Source organism: Nicotiana tabacum, chromosome 16, assembly GCF_000715075.1.
Source record: "Nicotiana tabacum cultivar K326 chromosome 16, ASM71507v2, whole genome shotgun sequence".
NCBI classification, from domain to species: Eukaryota; Viridiplantae; Streptophyta; class Magnoliopsida; order Solanales; family Solanaceae; genus Nicotiana; species Nicotiana tabacum.
In genome coordinates, this window is record NC_134095.1 from 152,733,056 (window position 1) to 152,747,570 (window position 14,515).

The following is a 14,515-nucleotide window of genomic DNA, read 5'->3' on the forward strand; positions in this document are numbered from 1 at the left end:
TCGTGTGCATGTTTATTCCTGCCTAGCCGGAGTCACTGGACAGTGAATGATGATGTTCCTCAAATAGCTATGTTTTCCTATAAATAACAACGCTCCCGTTTGGCCATAAGATTTGGGAGATTTTTGGTTGATTTTGAAAATAAAATCTTCAACTCCAAAAAACAACTCTAGAGTAGTTTTTGGAAGTTCTGAAGTTTTTTACTCATAAAATTTTAATTTTTTTTAATCTAAAGTGCATGTCCAAACATAATTTCAACTTTCAAACATTATTCTTCAAAAACTCAATTTTTTAAGTTTCAACTAAATCTATGTCCAAACGCTAGCTATGTACCTCTTGTTCCGAAGAAGATTATTACTCTCTTCGTTTTATTTTATGTACATCAGAATTTATTAGAGGTGTGTATAACATATTAAAAATATCGTTTAATCTTGTGGTGCGTTGTTACATGACAAAATGTCATGATATTCCATGTTTGTTGTTACAATACTCAATATAGTTTAATTAAAATGGTCTACTTGTCATAAGTACGTGAAAGCTCTATATAAGTTCCAAAAGTTGATCCGAAATATATTTTGTAAGAAAGTTGAGTAAAATGATAGTAAAATGGCCACTCGTTTTAAAGTCCATTTCAATATTATATGTTACTCCTGTGATCGTATACTTTAATTTGCAAAATATCATGTTCAGGATTACTACTTGGCCATAAAAAAAGGGGAGAAAAATGCACAGCTGCAAATGTTATTCAATTTCAGATTCTGTTGCAAATCGCTCGTGGTGGAGCTTTTTCCTTTTTTCAAATATTAATATTCCTGGTTTTCTTTCATTCATTTTTTTTTCTTGTAAGTACTGTTATGCTACGTTTTAAATCTGATTTTAAAAAACTGAAAATTAGGATTTTCGGAAGAATTTTGACCCTTTTCAAAATGTAAAGGGGTTAAGAATTCTATTTTTGAGTTGGACTCGCTTTAAAATTTTTAGAATATAGTTCTGCTCAATTGCCAATGTTTGAAATGCTTGGTTTTGTTTACTTATTTACAAGAAGCACGTCACAAGACTAAGATGCATTTGCCAACATATGGACCTTCTAGTCCTCCTTCAGAGTTAGAGAGTGTAGTTACTTCATAATGTGCCGGTAGGCAGCGTTATCCGGTACTGATAGGAGGTAGTAAGTATCCAGTAAATTAGTCGAGGTTCTTACAAGTTGGCCCGGACACCACCACAACTGTTTCAGAAAGAAAGAAAAAAAATACCGTAGAAATGACACCAGTTTGCCACTCTAAAAGTTTGTTCTTTAGAGTGCATTCTGAATTTCATTTTTTCAGGACAACAATTGTCCTGAATTGTGCTGAAGTTTAAAATTTCAGGATAAAATAAGTACCGATTAATCTCTAAATAGTATTCCTGAAAATGGCTTGCCTCAAAAATACCTTATAATGTACCGCAAGCCTGCAACTTTTCAGGTGGTAGTCTTCTGTTAGCAACAACAGTTGATATATATATAACAGCTTTGCTGTAATTCTAAATCTTGTCCTAAATATGGTTTTGCTCCAGCCACATTTGATGGGCTCACCGTCTAAGGTACCAACTTCCCTGAGCATCTTCTGCAATAAATTTGCAAAGGGAAGTAGAAAAATCTCTAGGCCAAATAACAATGTCACTTCCTGATATATCCTTCTTTGATAAATAATCAGCTGCTCTGTTTGTTTCGCGCCACGAATGAGTAACTTGGTACTTCTGAAACTTCTTCAAAATTTTCCAAATGTGTATGAGACAGCTACTAGCCTTCTGACTAAATGGCTGCTCTTTGTTAATGGCTTTCACTGCACTCATTGAGTCGGATTCTACCCATATCATTTTGATCCCTATACTCGCAGCAAGTGTAAGACCTCTCCAAATAGCTAGTAACTCAACCAAGAAGATATCTTCACATGGAACCTTAGAGATGCAAGCACATAAAGGAACACCTTCATCATCGCGAAGCAAACAACCAAGACCAGAATTTTTTCGGTCTATAGATCCATCTGTATTTAGCTTTATCCATCCAAACTCAGGCTTTTTCCAAGTGCAGTACTTAACTGGTCGTCCCATTGGCAAATTAAAACCTCTTAGTTCCACAAACTTTTCAGATTTTAGCCGGATCAAACTCTTAAGTAGATCTGTTAAATAATTTCCCTCTAACTTTGAAGCAAATTTGGCTTTTTTACTTGCCATCATTTCGTGTTTCCTTTCTTCTTCTTCTTCCTTCAATTTGTGCTTCCTACCTTGGATGTGTTGCTTTAGACATTTCTCGCTAGAAGTGCTCACAAGACATAAAGCGCAGCTCCAGTCCATTTGAACTTTCTTAGGATAAATTGGCCAATCACTCGTAGGAGAAGATTCAACCTGAAACAGAATTATAAACAACAGAATAACCAAAAGGTTCATATGAGAAGGAGTTTGCAGGGGAAAACTATGATTACCTCATAAATGACCAAACTTTGCAGGTTGTCCTTTTCCTTCTGTTCAACACGTATCGGTGCTGCATCAATATAATCGCTGATCTTCATGGGCATGCAATCGTTATTTTCCGTGACCTTTTCCGCGCGTGGATTTGGGGAAACACATGGCTTAACAAAGTGCATATACACATAAGAAGCAACACTAAACTGAGGCATCACGAGCAAGAGGGATGCTAATCCTTTTGCATAAAGCCAAAATGAAAACCTGAAGAAAGCAACAAAGATAAACGCTTGGTGAGAGTCATGAACTGAGTAAGACCAGAACAGCCGAGAGATCAACTACGACTTGCTATAAGGTTCTGAATTTGTAATTGCTAACATAAATCCATACATTTTCTCATCAAAAAAGATGTCATCTCTAAGTGAAAAAGTTAGCAGTCAAGAGAACCAAACACTTTGATATTAAGTGAAGCTCTAGCCAAAACAATCTTTCTCTTTCATTTTCATGCAAAACAATCATACATTTTTTACTTTCTAATGGAGTTCAAATTAGTGCCTCAAGGAGGGCTTTTGTTAGAGGCCCCACCCAACAGGTAATGGATAGATTAACCAATGCAATGATGTTGCATTTGAGCTCTTTATATTATCATGTAAAAACATGAGATATGTGTTATATTCGTGTAGTGGTTAACACATTATCTGGGATCAGGGGCGTATACACTTTGTCCTATGCAGTGTCCTCTTCTTTGAAATCTTTTACTAGATAAGTATAAGAAAAATAAAAATATTGGGGATAAGTATAAAATATGACACAGCTTACCATTATAGTAATTAATCTATTTGTACAGTTTTTCAAATCGTGACACCACTTATGAAAAACTTGCATACGCCCCTGTCTGAGATGGAGTGACTACTCAGCTGTTATTGCAGATGCTGAGTGTTCTCTCACCCATCCAAACAAATGGTAGTTCTAAAATGAGCCTTTGCCACAGCCTTGCCTGCATTTTAGAAGTTCTTATGCCTATATAGTATCGATTTGTAATGAGCAGTTTGGTTTCAGCCATCAGTTACAGCTGGTCTGCACAACTCGAGAAACAAATATATGTCCCACATAAGCTGATACTGTCACACTTACACAACTTGCTACAACAAAGTAGAACTAGATTCTTACCCACTAAGTAAGCATGGGATTTCTTTTGCAAATAATGTCTCACTAGATAAACAAAGAATGCAGTTCCATCTGTTATAGCAATCACATAACATAAATTACATTCAAAATACCAAGCATTCGAGATGTTCCTATAATTTAACCACCAATGTTAATCGTCCGAAGGTGGACAGCTTGCATATAAGAAGTCTAAAAACATTTCTGTATAAACGGCAGCCAGGTGCATTAAGCTCCAGCTATGCGAGCGGTCCGGGGAAGGGTCGGACCACAAGGATCTATTGTACACAAACTTACCCTGCATTTCAGCACGAGGTTGTTTCCACGGCTCGAACCCGTGACCTCATGGTCACATGGCAACAACTTTACCAATTACGCCAAGACTCCCCTCAAAAACATTTCTGTATACAAAAGCAAAATGAAAGATTACCCAGTCAAAGGCTTTCCAAGAGTCAACTCCAATACAGTGGTTAATCCAAATAGAACCCAATATTGAAGACACTTTTGGTAGCTGGATGCTTTATCACTCTCTATCGCCCGAATTGATGCATATCTGCTTTGCCAAGAATAGCACAACATATAATAGCCTAAGTATCCCAGTTCACATATCCAGCAAAAATTCAAAGAAACATTAGAAAATTAAGTAATTCTTTATTAACTTACAGAGGACATAGCAATGTCACTGATGGTCTACAAACTATCCAAAAAGAACTGTTGCAAAAAAAAAAAAAAATTAAAGACAAGAGCAGCTGATCTAAACAAAACCCAAAGGCTTAACAAATAACAAATTCCTGAAAAATAGGACAAACAATTGACAACCTCACAAAAGAACAATGTGCCACAACTACTAACTAACTCCAAAATCTTAAACAAAGCAATCAAGATTGTGTCTTTTGGTCAAGAAAAAGATTAAAAAGTAGGAAAACTTAGTTACTGGAAGAGAAATGGAAGCTAAGGAAATACTTACCAAGAGAGCAAAATTTTGGCTGAAATCAGAAGAAAGTTGATCAGACCCATTGTTTACTGCTGTTTCCAAATTCTTGCTTCCTTGTTATGCAAAATTTTAAACTTTTTATCCAAATTTTTTTTTATTTTTTTTATTATTCATGCATGTCTTAAAATTTGATTGGTCTTGGAAAAGCGAAGGGCAAATTAGTTTGCAGTGAGAAAGGAAAACGAATAGACTTTCTGCCTTTTAGGCTAAGAGTCAATGGTTGGTCAATTATTCAATCCAATAAGGAAAAAGGTGTGGTTTTCGGGGGGTTGTTTGGTAAGAAACTTAATTTCATAGCAAGCAAACAATAATTCTGACAAAAATGAAGGAACTCTGAAGAGAAATTACCACATAAGGGAAGGTGTATCAAGTTGAGATACACCGTCAGTTTTCTACCAAGCCTTTCTTTTTCCCTTGTGGTTTTTCACCCGTGTCAGGTAACATTAGGAGCTCGACAATTAAAGATTCACACTTTGTAAGTGATGTTTGAGTATAATTCTATATTTTTAGTGTATTACTTACTTGATATTTTGGGGCTTTAATACTAAACTATAAAGGTGATTGGTTAAGCTTATAAGCTGGTCAAACTGGCTTATAAGCACTTTTTAACTTATCTATGCGTTTGGTAAAATTAAAAGTGTTTATAAGCCAAAAGTCATAAGTTGATCTCCCCCAACTTATCAAATTTCAGCTTATAAGCACTTTTAGGTTTGACTGAAATATTTACTATTCTATCCCTAAAATACTTCTTTTTAAAACAAAACTCTTCATACAATTTCTCTATCCCAGTTCTTCAAAACCTAAACAGTCGTTGCCTCTCCGGCCGCACCATTGCTTCCTTTGTTACGTGGAATTCCCTTCTTTTGTTCTTCTGTACAAATTGTTATAAGGTCATTTAAGTCATTGTAATATAAAAAGAGCTTATCAACACTTTTTAATCAAACAGTTTCAGGTGCTTATTATTAATTTCAGCATTTTTATTCAAATATATAACTGCTTATTTTTTAAATCAGCTTTAACACCTAAAAATATTTTTTAACACCTAATGCTTATCAGCTACTCTAAATCAGCTAAGCCAAACGGGCTCTATATTTGTGCTTAATTAAATTTATTTTATGTGTAAGTACGTTAAAAATGAAATTAAGAGCAAATTAGAAATTTTATGTGTATTTTATACACTACAAGAATGATAACATTACAAAGAAAGACAAAAGTCAATTGAAAAAGAACACAAAAACGTGAAATTGGGAGTACGCAAAGCAACTCAAAAGTGAAGCAGAAAGAAGTCAAGCGAAGCGTGCCATTTTGCTCGCGTTAGAGCAGGCGAAGCGCGTTTGAGCTCGCTAGGCGCGGTCTGTAGCAGGGTGCTTCGCGTGTTCCGTGTTTCAAGCCTATTTTGTCTTCTTTTTTGGCTTTGGACTTGGTTATTTCGTCTAGGTCTTTTCCCTACACATATAAATAGTCATTAAATACTGTTTTTAGAAGAGATTGGACGAAGGGAGGACACAGAGCCATCGTGGAGGCCGGAATTCATCGGATTCCATCTTTCTTCCATCAAACTTAGTAATCTTTACTTTTTCTTGATGATTTGTTGTTTTGCTACTGTCACGACCCTAAACCTAGACCCGGTCGTGATGGCGTCTCTCGTGAAGACAAGGCTAGCCGACACACACCCCATTCATTTTTAAGCAATTAAAATAATACAGATTAAGTCTTTAACATAATAAAAATCCCAAAATAAAGGTGAATAATACAATTTACGGAATAGACATAGCCCGACATCGGGATGTCACCAGTCATGAGCATCTACTATCCGAATAAAGACAGAAAAAGTCTACATAGTCTATTATAGAACTAAAACAGAGAAAATAAGATAGGGAGAGAAGCACTGGGCTGCGAACGCCGAGCAGCTACCTAGTGAATCTCCGAAACCGCCTGAGCTGGAAGAAATCAACACTCGCTAGCGGGACCTGAAGTGCCTGAATCTGCACACAGGGTGCAGGGAGTAAAGTGAGTACTCCAACTCAGTGAGTAATAATAATAAATAAAGACTGAGCGATAAGAAAGCACGTAAAAAGCACATCAACATACTATAAAGAAGTAGTATAATACCAGTAAAAGCAATAAAACAGTGAAAACATATAACGACACATTGGTTCAGAAGAAGCTTCTTTAAAACACTTTTTTAACAGTTAAACAATTAAATGAAAAGCAGTTAGAACAGATAAACACATAAAATCCGTCCCTCGGGCTCAATGTCAACAGAATCCGCCCCTCGGGTAATATCATGGAACAACATCAGCCCCTCGGGATATATTTCATATCACAATGGGTACCCATGCTCACTAGGGGTGTACAAACTCCGGGAGGGGCCCCTTACGGCCCAACCGCAATATCAAGTCATCTCGTGGCATAATCAATAGGCTCTCGACCTCATATCAACAAGCCACCTCATGGCGTACAATCTCAGGCTCTCGGCCTCATAATCATAAATCAGTGTATCCTCACAACACAGGTCATCGGCCTTACTCAGTCATAATCTCATAAGCTACTCGGGCAACAGTAAAACATGATGCTCAGCCCAATTATCATTTAGAATATAATTAATGTGTTAAACAAAGTAAACATGGCTGAGTTATGAAAAAAGTAGAATATAGCATGATTGAGTACAAGTATAAAGTCAAAACAGTGAGGAAATATCAGTAAAAATCCCCTAAGGGTCCAAATAGTTGGCACGAGGCCCAAATATAACATTCAGCCCAAAACATGATGATAGCAAATAGTTTTCAATCTAATACGTGGTAAAACAGTCATTCGGGATGGACTAAGTCACAATCCCCAACAGTGCATGATCTCACGCTCGTCATGTAGCGTGTGTGTCACCTCAATATAACACAACAATGTGTAAGCCGGGGTTTCATACCCTCAGGACAACATTTACAATCAGTACTCACCTCTATCCGGTCCAAATCTCTAGCCCGCGATGCCCTTGCCTCTCGAATCGTCCTCCGAATGCTCCAAATCAAACCAAAATCAATGTAAAACCATCAAAATATACTAAGGGAACAAAGCCCACTCGAAAGAAATTAAATTACAACACAAATCTCGAAATTGGCCAAACCCGATCCTCGGGCCCACGTCTCGGATTCCAATAAAAATTACATCAATAGACTCCTTATCACTCTCCGAGTTTATTCATATCAAAATCACCAAAATACAACCTCAAATGATCCCTCAAACCCCAAATTTTAGGTCTCCAATTACAAGCCCTAGTTCTTCAATATTAGGCTTAAATCCCATGATTAATTAGGTAGAGTTCACATTAGAATCGAGTATTAAGTCCATAAATCTTACCTCCAAGAGTTCCGTCCCTCTTCAATCCTCTTCAAAAAGCTTCAAAATCGCCCAAAAATGGTGAAAATTAGCCCCAAAATCGCGGACAATGGCTATTTAAACATTCTGCCCGGACATTCAAAGCCTTCTTCGCGAACGCGGTCAAAGCCTCTCGTTCGCGAAGCACAAACTGACGTTGACCACAAATTCCTCTTATGCGAACGCGACCACTACCTCGCGAACGCGATGATTCCACAGCTCAAACCATCGCGAGCACGTCTGATACCTCGTGAACGCGATGCACAACGACCCCAGCCCTTCGCGAAAGCGAAGGCTAAATCTTCAGCCTCACCCGCTAATCCTTCGCGAACGCAAGGGTCTACTCGCGAACGCGAAGCACTACTGTCTGCAACACTTCAGCAGATTTTCTACAATCTTTCACAACATGAAATGATTCGTTTAACCACCCGAAGCCCCTGGGACCTCAATCAAACATGTCAACATATCCCATAACATCATTCAATCTTGTTCCAACTTTCGGAACGCTCAAAACAACATCAAAACACCAAATTTGCATCGGATTAAAGCCTAAGAATCCCAAAATCTTCCAAATTCCGCTTTCTATCAAAAAGTCTATCAAACCATGTCCGAATGACCTGAAATTTTGCACACACATCCCAAATGACACAACAGACCTACTGCAACTTCCGGAATTCCATTCTGACCCTTATATCAAAATCTCACCTATCAACCGGAAAACGCCAAAATTCCAATTTCGTCAATTCAAGCCTAAATCTACCTCGGACCTCCAAAACATATTCTGATCACGCTCCTAAGTCCCAAATCACCTCCCGAAGCTATCCGAACCATCTGAACTCACATCCGAGCCTTTTAACACCTAAGTCAACATCCGGTTGACTTTTCCAACTTAAACTTCCTCAAAAGAGACTAAGCGTTTCAAACCTTACCAAAATCTTTCTGAACCCGAGCTAACCAACACGATCACACATAGAACCGATAAATAAAGCAATAAGAAGCATAAATGGGGGAAATGGAGCAGTAACTCATGAAACGACCGGTCGGATCGTTACATCATCCCCCTCTTAAACAAATGTTCGTCTTCGAACGAGTCAAGAAATATACCTGAAGCCTCAAACATGTGAGTATATCTGCTCCGCATCTCCCATTCAGTCTTCCAGGTAGCCTCCTCCATGGGCCGACCTCTCCACTGCACTTTCACTGAAGCTATATCCTTCTATCTCAACTTTCGAACCTGACGCTTCAAAATAGCTGCTGGCTCCACATCATAAGTCAAATAACCATCTAACTGCACCGTGCTGAAATCCAGAACATGAGACGGATCCCCAATATACTTCCGGAGCATAGAAACATGAAATACCGGATGCACAGTCGACAAGCTGGGTGGCAAAGCAAGATCATAAGCCACCTCCCCAATCCTCCGAAGCACCTCAAAAGGCCCAATGAACCAAGGACTCAATTTACCCTTTTTCCCAAACCTCATAACACCCTTCATGGGTAAAACTTTAAATAGAACCTTCTCACCAACCATGTAGGACACATCCCGAACCTTCTTGTCAACATAACTCTTTTGTCTCGACTGCGCTGTACGAAGCCTCTCCTGAATTACCTTCACCTTTTCTAAAGCATCCTACACCAAGTTTGTCCCCAATAGCCTAGCCTCACCCGACTCAAACCAACCAACTGGAGATCTACACCGCCTCCCATACAAAGCTTTATATGAAGCCATCTAAATACTCGATTGGTAGCTGTTGTTATAAGCAAACTCTACGAGCGGTAGAAACTGATCCCATGACCCTCCAAAATTAATGACACAAGCACGCAACATATCCTCCAATATCTGAATAGTGCGCTCGGACTGCCTGTCTGTCTGAGGGTGAAAAGTTGTACTCAACTCAACTTGAGTAGCCAACTCTCGCTGCACAGACCTTCAAAATTACGAAGTAAACGGAGTGCCTCTATTTGAAATAATGGAAACTAGGACAACATGCAACCGAACAATCTCCCGGATATAGATCTCTGCCAACTGCTCGGAAGAATAGGTAGTACACACAAGAATGAAGTGCGCAGACTTGGTCAGCCGATCCACAATCACCCAAATAGCATCGAACTTCTTCAAAGTCCGTGGGAGCCCAACTACAAAGTCCATGGTGATCCGCTCCCACTTCCACTCTGGAATATCCATCTGCTGAAGCAAGCCACCCGATCTCTGATGCTCATATTTCACCTGCTGACAATTGAGACACTGAGCTACAAATCCCACAATGTCCTTTTTCATTCTCCTCCACCAATAATGATGTCTCAAATCCCGATACATCTTCGCGGAACCCGGATGAATAGAATACCGCGAGCTATGGGCCTCCTCCAGAATCTACTCCCGAAACCAATCTACATTGGGCAAACATATCCGGCCATGCATCCTCAACACCCCATCATCACCAATAGACACATATATGGCATCATCGTACTAAACTCTGTTCTTAAAGACAAGCAAATGAGTATCATCATACTAGCGCTCTCTAATGCGATCATATAAGGAAGACCGAGAAATCACACAAGCCAATACCCGACTGGGCTCCGAAATATCTAACCTCATGAATCGATTGGCCAAGGCCTGAACATCAAATGCAAGAGGTCTCTCCCGAACTGGAATATATGCCAAACTCCCCATACTCACTGCCTTTCGGCTCAAATCATCGGCTACCATATTGGCCTTCCCCGGATGGTACAATATAGTGATATCATAATCTTTTTGCAACTCCAACCATCTCCACTGCCTCAAATTGAGATCCTTCTGCTTGAACAAGTGCAGAAGGCTACGATGATCCGTAAACACCTCACAAGACACACCATACAAGTAATGCCTCCAAATCTTCAACGCGTGAACTATGACAGCCAACTCCAAATCATGAACGGGGTAGTTCTTCTCATAGGGCTTCAACTGACGAGAAGCATAAGCAATAACTCTACCCTTCTGCATCAATACATACCTAATACCAACTCTCGAAACATCACAATACACGGTATATGAACCTGAAGCTGATGGCAAAACTAATATTGGACCTGTGGTCAAGGCTGTCTTGAGCTTCTAAAAGCTCTCCTCACACTCATCCGACTATACAAATGAAGTACTCTTCTGAGTCAATCTGGTCAAGGGTGATGCGATAGATGAGAATCCCTGAACAAACCGACAGTAATAACCCGCCAAACCAAGAAAGCTGTGAATCTCTATGGCTTAGGACGGTCTGGGACAACTCTAAACCGCTTCTATCTTCTTCGGATCAACCTGAATACCCTCACTGGACACCACGTGCCCCAAGAAAGCCACTAAACTAAGCCAAAACTCACACTTGGAGAATTTTGCATAAAGCTTCCCGTCCCTCAATCTCTGCAACACAACCCTCAAATTCTCCGCGTGCTCCTCCTGACTATGTGAGTATACCAAAATATCATCAATGAAGACTATAACAAACGAGTCGAGATAAGGTCGAAACACGTTGTTCATCAAATGCATGAATGTTGTTGGGGCATTGGTCAGCCCAAAAGACATCACCAAGAACTCATAATGACCATATCGGGTCCTGAAAGCCGTCTTAAGAATATCCGAGTCCCTCATCTTCAACTGGTGATAACATAAATGGAGATCAATCTTAGAGAACACTCTCGCTCCCTGAAGCTGGTCGAACAAATCATCAATACGAGGCAAAGGAAACTTGTTCTTAACTGTTACTTTGTTCAACTGCTATAATCAATGCACATCCTCATAGTGCCATCCTTCTTCTTTACAAATAGAATCGGCGCACCCCAAGGCGACATACTAGGCCAATGAACTTCGTTGGTGCCATACAATATAGTGGAATAGAGATTGGCTGAGTGCCCGACACCAGGTCAATACCAAAATCAATATCCCTGTCCGGTGGCATGCCCAGTAGGTTTGCATGAAACATATCGGGAAAATCCCTCACGACTGGAACCGAATCAATACTAGGAGTCTCTGCACCGACATCCTTCACAAAGGCTAGATACGAAAGACAACCCATCCCAACCATACGCTGGGCCTGCAAGAATAAAATTACCCTACTAGGAACATAATCAGTCAAACCTCGCCACTCAATCCGTGGCACACCCGGTATAGCCAATATCACTGTCTTAGCATGACAGTCCAAAATAGCACGACACGGAGATAGCCAATCCATGCCTAATATAACATCAAAATACACCATACATAACAACAAAAGATCCACTCGGGTCTCCAGACTCCCAATAGTCACCACACACGACCGGTACACACGGTCTACAATGACAGTATCGCCTACCAGAGTAGATATATGAATAGGTGAAATAAGAGACTCACGGGGTATATCCAAATAACGAGCAAAGTATGATGACACATAAGAAAAGGTGGAATCGGGATCAAATAATACAGAAGCATCACCGGAATGACTAGCAGATGCACCTGAAGAGCCGTAAATTGATGGAGCACTGGATGAACAACGAGCTGGAAGGGCGCTAAGTGATGACTGGCCCTAATGAGAACCGTGAGAACCATGACCCGATGACGCCCCATGATAAGCTGGGTGAGCTGGCTGAGCATGCCTAAATGGATGGCCTCTACCGTGTTGAAACTGACCTCTTGAAGGAGCACCACCATAACTACCAGATCCTCGAGGCCTCTTGGCCTCCCTCTCATCTCGTTCCTAGCGACGAACTGACTCAATCTCGCGAGCAATGTCACAACCTCCTCAAAAGTAGCACCAGACACCCTCTCACTGGTCATGAGAATACCAAGCTGATAAGTGAGGCCATCCACAAACCTCCTAATCCTCTCTCCATCTATCGGAACCAACCAAATAGCATGACGATCTAACTCGGAGAACCTCATCTCATACTGCATCACAGTCATCTCTCCCTGATGCAACCACTCAAACTGCATGCGCAGCTCCTCTCTGCGAGACTGCGGCACATACTTCTCCAAAAAGAGAATGGAGAACTGATATCAGGTAAGGTGTACTGCACCAAGAGGCCTACACCTCTTATACGACTCCCACCAAGTGAAGGCAGCTCCAGAAAATTGAAAAGTAGTGAAAGTGACCTCGCCAGTCTCCAGAATACCCGTTGTGCGAAGAATACTCTAACACTTGTCCAAGAAACCCTGGACATCCTCGCCCTCTGCACCACTGAAAGTCGGAGGATGAAGTCTGTCAAACCTCTCCAACCTACGTTGCTCGTCCTCTGGCATGGCAGGAGCTACATAGTCCTGAGCAGTTGCAACCAGCTGGGCTAGATGTGCCCCCGGTGTCTGAAGTCCCTACACGACCTACTCAAGTGTGCGAGCAACGGGAGTTTGAGTGCCTCCCCCGACCTGATAAGTAGTTGCGACTGTAGTAACTAAGACCGCCTGAGCTAGGCTAGTGCATATTGATAGAATCTGAGCCAAGGCCTCCTGAAGACCCGGAATCACAATGGGCACAACTGGTGCCTGAGCTTGTGCTATTGGAGCGTCCACAACTGGGACCTGATCTTGAACTGGGGCAGCTGATGGATCTGTAGGTGTTGCCCTAGCTGTTTTGAGGGCCACACCCCTGCCCCGCCCACGACCATGACCGCATCCTCGGCCTCTAGTGGCCACAACTGGTGGTACTGGTAGTTGTCCATCCTGACCGGTAGTGCGTGTCCTCACCATCTGTGAGAGAATAGAATAATAAAAGTTTAATACTCAGATCAACAAATTCGCACGACAGGAATTTCAAGAATATGAAGTTTTTCCTAAAGGTTTTGCAGCCTCTCGAGGAAAAATACAAACGTCTCTATACCGATCCGCGAGACTCTACTAAACCTGCTCATGACTCGTGAGACCTATGTAACCTAGGCTCTAATACCAACTTGTCACGACCCTAAACCCGGACCCGGTCATGATGGCGTCTCTCGTGAAGGCAAGGCCAGCCGATATACCCCCCATTCATTTTTAAGCAATTTAAGTAATACAGAGTAAGTCTTTAACATAATAAAAATCCCAAAATAAAGGTGAATAATACAATTTACGGAATAGACATAGTCCGACATCGGGGTGTCACCAGTCATGAGCATCTACTATCCAAATAAAGACAGAAAAAGTCTACATAGTCTATTATAGAACTAAAACAAAGAAAATAAGATAGGGGAGAAGCATTGGGATGCGAACGCCGAACAGCTACCTAGTGAATCTCCGAAATCGCCTAAGCTAGAAGAAATCAACACTCGCTTACGGGACCTGAAGCGCCTGAATCTGTACACAAGGTACAGGGAGTAAAGTGAGTACTCCAACTTAGTGAGTAATCATAATAGATGAATACTGAGCGATAAGAATGCACGTAAAAAGCATATCAACATACTATAGAGAAGTAGTATAATACTAGTAAAAGCAATGAAACAGTGAAAATATATAAAGACACCTTGGTTCAGAAGAAGCTTCTTTAAAACACCTTTTTAACAGTTAAACAATTAAATGAAAAGCAGCTATAATAGATAAACACATAAAATCCGCCCCTCGAGTAATATCATGGAAC

General features: G+C 40.6%; 1 protein-coding gene across 2 annotated transcripts; it reads right to left on the minus strand.

The window, feature by feature from the left end:
* Nucleotides 1-1,359: 1,359 nt before the first annotated feature.
* LOC107806707 (uncharacterized) lies at nt 1,360-4,893 on the minus strand. Of its 2 annotated transcripts, XM_016630927.2 has the most exons (5): nt 4,572-4,893; nt 4,268-4,315; nt 4,035-4,157; nt 2,461-2,704; nt 1,360-2,383 (listed from the first exon to the last, which is right to left on the minus strand). In XM_016630927.2, the coding sequence occupies exons 1-5, from the start codon at nt 4,619-4,621 to the stop codon at nt 1,568-1,570; spliced, it is 1,281 nt and encodes a 426-aa protein (XP_016486413.2). In that variant the 5' UTR covers nt 4,622-4,893; the 3' UTR covers nt 1,360-1,567. The 2 variants fall into 2 exon arrangements, with proteins under 2 accessions (XP_016486413.2, XP_016486414.2); XM_016630928.2 differs by lacking the exons at nt 4,035-4,157; nt 4,268-4,315 and having other exon boundaries at nt 4,572-4,757.
* Nucleotides 4,894-14,515: the final 9,622 nt, after the last annotated feature.

Bases quoted from the DNA above. Each gene is read 5' to 3' on its own strand.
- LOC107806707 (XM_016630927.2), bottom strand. From the start codon at position 4,621: ATGGGTCTGATCAACTTTCTTCTGATTTCAGCCAAAATTTTGCTCTCT. The intron at 4,158-4,267 runs GTAAGTTAATAA...TTGGCAAAGCAG, and splicing joins GTGACATTGCTATGTCCTCT to ATATGCATCAATTCGGGCGA. The intron at 2,705-4,034 runs GTAATCTTTCAT...TGCTTTCTTCAG, and splicing joins CTTGGAAAGCCTTTGACTGG to GTTTTCATTTTGGCTTTATG.